Source organism: Berghia stephanieae, chromosome 1, assembly GCF_034508935.2.
Source record: "Berghia stephanieae isolate SIO BIC M18660-M18661 chromosome 1, UCSD_Bste_1.3, whole genome shotgun sequence".
NCBI classification, from domain to species: Eukaryota; Metazoa; Mollusca; class Gastropoda; order Nudibranchia; family Aeolidiidae; genus Berghia; species Berghia stephanieae.
Window position 1 is genome coordinate 134,968,491 of NC_088360.1, and position 5,000 is coordinate 134,973,490.

At 36.8% G+C, this 5,000-nt stretch overlaps 1 protein-coding gene across 4 annotated transcripts in view; it reads left to right on the forward strand.

Moving 5' to 3' along the window:
- LOC144963272 (uncharacterized) overlaps positions 1 to 5,000 on the forward strand; it is a 45,280-nt gene that overhangs the window by 9,743 nt on the left and 30,537 nt on the right. For 2 of the 4 annotated variants that reach the window (XM_078897144.1, XM_078897147.1), the window contains exon 2: positions 2,805 to 2,907. In XM_078897144.1, the coding sequence (XP_078753270.1) occupies positions 2,805 to 2,907 (103 nt within the window). Of the gene's footprint in view, positions 1 to 2,700; positions 2,908 to 5,000 lie in introns of all 4 variants that reach the window. The other 2 variants (XM_078897146.1, XM_078897148.1) reach the window with 1 other exon arrangement.

The window sequence follows — 5,000 nt, forward strand, 5'->3', positions numbered from 1 at the left end:
TTCGTCATCTCTGAGTAAAAGACATTTTCAAAAATATTTAAATGATACTCCTTTTTCTACATTTCGTGAAATTTAACGTTTGATAATCTGACGTTACACATTATTATTGTAAAAATGATATCATTACGCGTTACTATTTCGGGAGAAAGCAGGGGGGGGGGGGGGGGGGGTAATGGTAATTACTCAATCCAGGGTTGTAAAATAAAACCCTTTGGGTAAATATAAAGCCTCCTGGATCGTAAAAAATCGCGATTGAGTATTAGGAGACCACAGACTGTTGACAGAGCAAGCAAAAGATAAGATAATTGCTGTGTTTTAGTTTTATTGTCTTTTAAAAGTTTTAAGAGTGACGTATATGATATCCTCAAGATTTGTATAGTCATGGTATTATCGCTATCAATACCCTATAGAACTATACAGTCCAATGATCAGGTGCTTATCCCGGATAAGCATTCTAGCTGTCGGATCGGAAGGTCCTGGGTTCTGACCTCGTTCGGCGCATAGTTGAGTCCTTGGAAAAGGCTCTTTACTCACATTCTCTCACTCTACTCAGGTGTAAAATGAGTACCTGGCCTTTAACAGCGTTGTCTCTGTCCGAAAAAAAAATGTAATATCGCCTAACAGGCGTCATGTCCCGTCCTACGTGATAAGTGTTGCTGTTGGCCAGGGACGCCTTGTAAAGCGCTTTGAGCACTTTTTGTGGATATTGCTCTATATAAAATCTCATTAAAAAAATGTCAGGTTTGACGGCCGGCAGCTGACTATTGTGAACTCAAAATTTTAATTTTTTTCCTTCAAATGTTCTTTTTTTTTTTTGAGAAATGTTTCCAAAAAATGATAAGCTTGGTAATATCTATCCTCTGAATGAAGCTGAATAACTATCTTAAAGATTTTAACTCACTCAATCCTAGAGATTTTTGCTACTTTTCAAAATTGGAAACAAAATGTATTAAAAATGAGCATGTACATAGTTATTAACATGCAAAACTGAAAACATTAGCTTTGATACTACGCCTATAATTTGTCTCCGAAAAATGTAATAAATAGGCATGGGGTAAAATTAGCCAGGGTAAACAACGGATATAGTTGATGTTAGGGTTGAGTGAGTTAACTCCGGGTAACGATCTCCGAAAACCTCAGCATTTTGCAGGCCTTGTCTAACAGAATAACAAAACCCAACAACTTGAGCTTTAATATAGCGCAATATCCACTGAACGTGCTCAAAACGCTTTACAAGGGTGTTCAGACCAACAGCAACACGTAACAAGTAGAACGAGACATGACGCCTGTCAGGCGATATTACACATTTTTTTTCCCGACATAGACAACGCTGTTGTCGATCAGGTGCTCACTTTTCACCTGAGTTCGGTGAGAGAATATGAGTAAAGAGCCTTTTCCAAGGACTTAACTATTCGCCGAGCGAGGCAAAAACCCAGGAATTTCCGATCCGAAAGTGTGTGTCATACCACGAGACTACATAGCCCCACAAAACAAAAGTTAACTGATTTAATCATAGATATCATTTCTGCCGTACCTTGAAAAATAATGTAAATATTGCTGCTCGAAGCTCGAAGAAATAAATAACAATGTGAAATTGAATGTTAACTTCAATTAAATATACGAAAACAGATAAAATGGACGTTTCGGGTTTCCCCTTTATCAACAAAACAGGATGATTAAAACACTGCAGACGAATGAGATAATGTGATAGTGGCGTTGGATGATCAATGTTTTTGTTTCATTCATCCTGTTTTGTTGATAAAGGGAAACCCGAAACGTTCATTTTATATGTTTTCGTATGTTAAATTGAAGCTTACATTCAATTTCACATTGTTACTTGAAAAATAACAACACGATTTTAAAACGTTAGCCAGAATACTCGGCCTTCAAATATCGATCGATTAAAAACAACGTATTTATATTTCCAGGTCCGATAACCCAATTCCTTATGGGCTCACTGTTGTAATGGAAATCTCGAAAAATGACGCAAAATAGTGTCCATTACAACAATGTTAAACCAGGCCAATAAGTGGGTTCGGATGTCAGACCTGTATATGTACCTACACGTCGATTAAAATCAATCGTTTCAAAATTGGTTTTTAAAAAAATATTGTTAAAACTCTAAAACCCATGACTTCGTCCAAGTTAAAACTTTAAAAGCGCTTTTTTCCCGATAAGATTTATCAAATTGTCGCCAAACTGCGTTTTAAAATACAACTAGATTTGAATTACCCTTGAATCCTTGGAAAAGGCTCTTTACTCACATTCTCTCACCGTACTCAAGTGTAAAATTAGTACGTGACCATTAACAGCGTTGTCTTTCTCCGAAAAATTGTAATATCGCCTAACAGGCGTCATGTCCTGTCCAACTATTAAGTGTTGCTGTTGGTCAGGGAGGACCCCTTGTAAAGCGCTTTGAGCATGTTTAGTGGTTATTGCGTTATATATAAAAGCTCAAGTTGTTTTCTTTATAATTCTGTAAGACAACATCTGCAAAATGCTGAGGTTTTCGGAGGTCTTTACCCGGGGTTCAAAACTTTAAAATAACCACTTTAGCTTCATTCAGGGTAAAGATATAGGGTTTAACAAATGTTATCATTTTTTGGAAACATTTCTCAAAAGAAAAAGAAAACATTTGAAGAAAAAAAATGAACATTTTTGCGTTCAGAAATTTAAAAGCTAAAAAACTTTCACTTGCAGGTTTAAGTCGTCAATCACCAGTAAATCATAATATCTGTGATAAATGTTGACAACCCCTATACCATAATAATATTATTGATAACACTATTTCAATGATGTCCAAGACTGACTGACCGCTGGTCAAGGGGATCAACAAAACAAGGCCACATCGTGTCAACAATGGCTGATGATGACTCTCAAGTATTGGTTAACACAAACAATAATGAGGTACGTATATTCTTTGTTTTCTTTTTTACGAAACCCGCCGAAACCCGCCGAAACCCGAGGAGACCCGACAAAGTTATAGGAAGTAGGCAGCATTGGGGAGTGAACCTGAGACTCAGGGAAGTGTACACCATTGGGGAGTGAAACTGGGACTGGGTTTCGGCGGGTTTCGTAAAAAAAGAAACACCGGTTTGTTTTTAAAGGTTTTACGGCGCTTGCAATACATTTAGGTCAGATCAGCGCCTGTAAAAAGAAGAAATTTGATTAGTCAAAATATTCTAGATTAAAAATAAAAACACCCAAGAAAAAATAGATGTAGATTCCAAGAGCACACCATCAAAGTACTTAGTTTGAAATCACCTACAAGTCCAGTACAAGATTCCACTAAGAGGAACACACTCAAATGTTTACAGAATACATAACTAACAATACATAACAGAGAGATCATTTACAAGAAAAAAAATTTATCTCCCAAAACTATAACTATACATGTACAATATATATATATATATATATATATATATATATATATATATATATATATATATATATATATATGTTTATTTTGTATGTTAAATATGTACGGTCATTACCGATATGCACGTATTTGTAGGTCATGTAGCCGAAGGCAATTCTGAACTTTTGAAACTTTGTTGAAATGGACAAAATTCTACTTTATTAAAACGCATTTATATAGCAATGTCCATTAAACATGCTCAAAGCGCTTTACCAGGGGTCCCTAGCCAACAGCACACTCAACATGTAGGACAAAACATGACGCCTGTTAGGCTAAATTACAATTTATTTTCCGACAAAGACAATGCTGTTAACTGCCAGGTACTCATTTTACACCTAAATACTATAAGAGAATGTGAGTAACGAGTCTTTTCCAAGGACTCAACTATACGCCGCTCAGAACGCGACCCGAACTCAGGGCCTTCCGATCCGAAGGGAAATGTCATACCACTAGACCACATTATATCAGCACGTCAATCAATACCTACCATAATATTTCGGCTGACATTCGTGTGAATCAGGGTTTTCCTTGAAAAAAACTCCATCATCCAATAAATAGGAAATTGATTTCCCGCTAACGGAAAGGTGCCAGTTGTCAGGGCACTTTTCAAACGATGTCACAAATTCTCATCATTACTATTGACACGGCAATCAGGCATTGATTGATGGTTTGGAGACTGAAATGAAAGAATTTGAATAGCTGTGCGTGTGTGTGTGTGTGTGTGTGTGTGTGTGTGTGTGTGTGTGTGTGTGTGGTGTAGTGCTAAACTAAGGGGAGGGGGGAGTCATGATTTTATTTGGGGGAGGGGGGGGGGGGAGAAGGCGGGGGAACTGATTTCAATGATAATGATAATGATGATGATAATGATGGTGATGATGGTGATGATGATGATGACGATGATGATGATGATGATGATGATGATGATGATGATGATGATGATGATGATGATGATGATGATGATGATAACTCTGCGTCGAGCGAGGCTGGAACCCAGGATGTTGCAATCCGAATTCCACAAGATCACATGGCCGCACAAATTGTGACCAGTGACACTTAGCTGCATAATTATTATTATAAACACACACTTATTATTATAAACACATTTTTCATTTTGATTTGAGTGGCATAATAACACACACACACACACACACACACACACAACACACATATTAGTAATTTATTTTACACAAATTCTTGCTACATTCACGATAAAGAAATATATATTCATAACTTTGATACTTGCTTGGAAAGAGCAAAAATTCTTATGTCATGGATGATAATACGCACTGTTCACTTTCACCTAAAAATATGTCTGCAATTTTCAGTTCCACCTGCAATGTTCTTGAATATGTCTTTCAAACAGCATTGAAATATGCACTGCACGAATCAATAGACCGTTGAAAATCGCACACAAACAACAACGCGTCCATATTTCCATAACACTTGCTTACGAAAGTTATTGCCGCCGTGTCTGTTATATCCACATAAACGGGCATTGATACGATTATTATTATTTACTGTATTCGATATTCCATTTCATAACGGACTATAGAGCAGTAAAGTTAGGTGCCCCAAACGT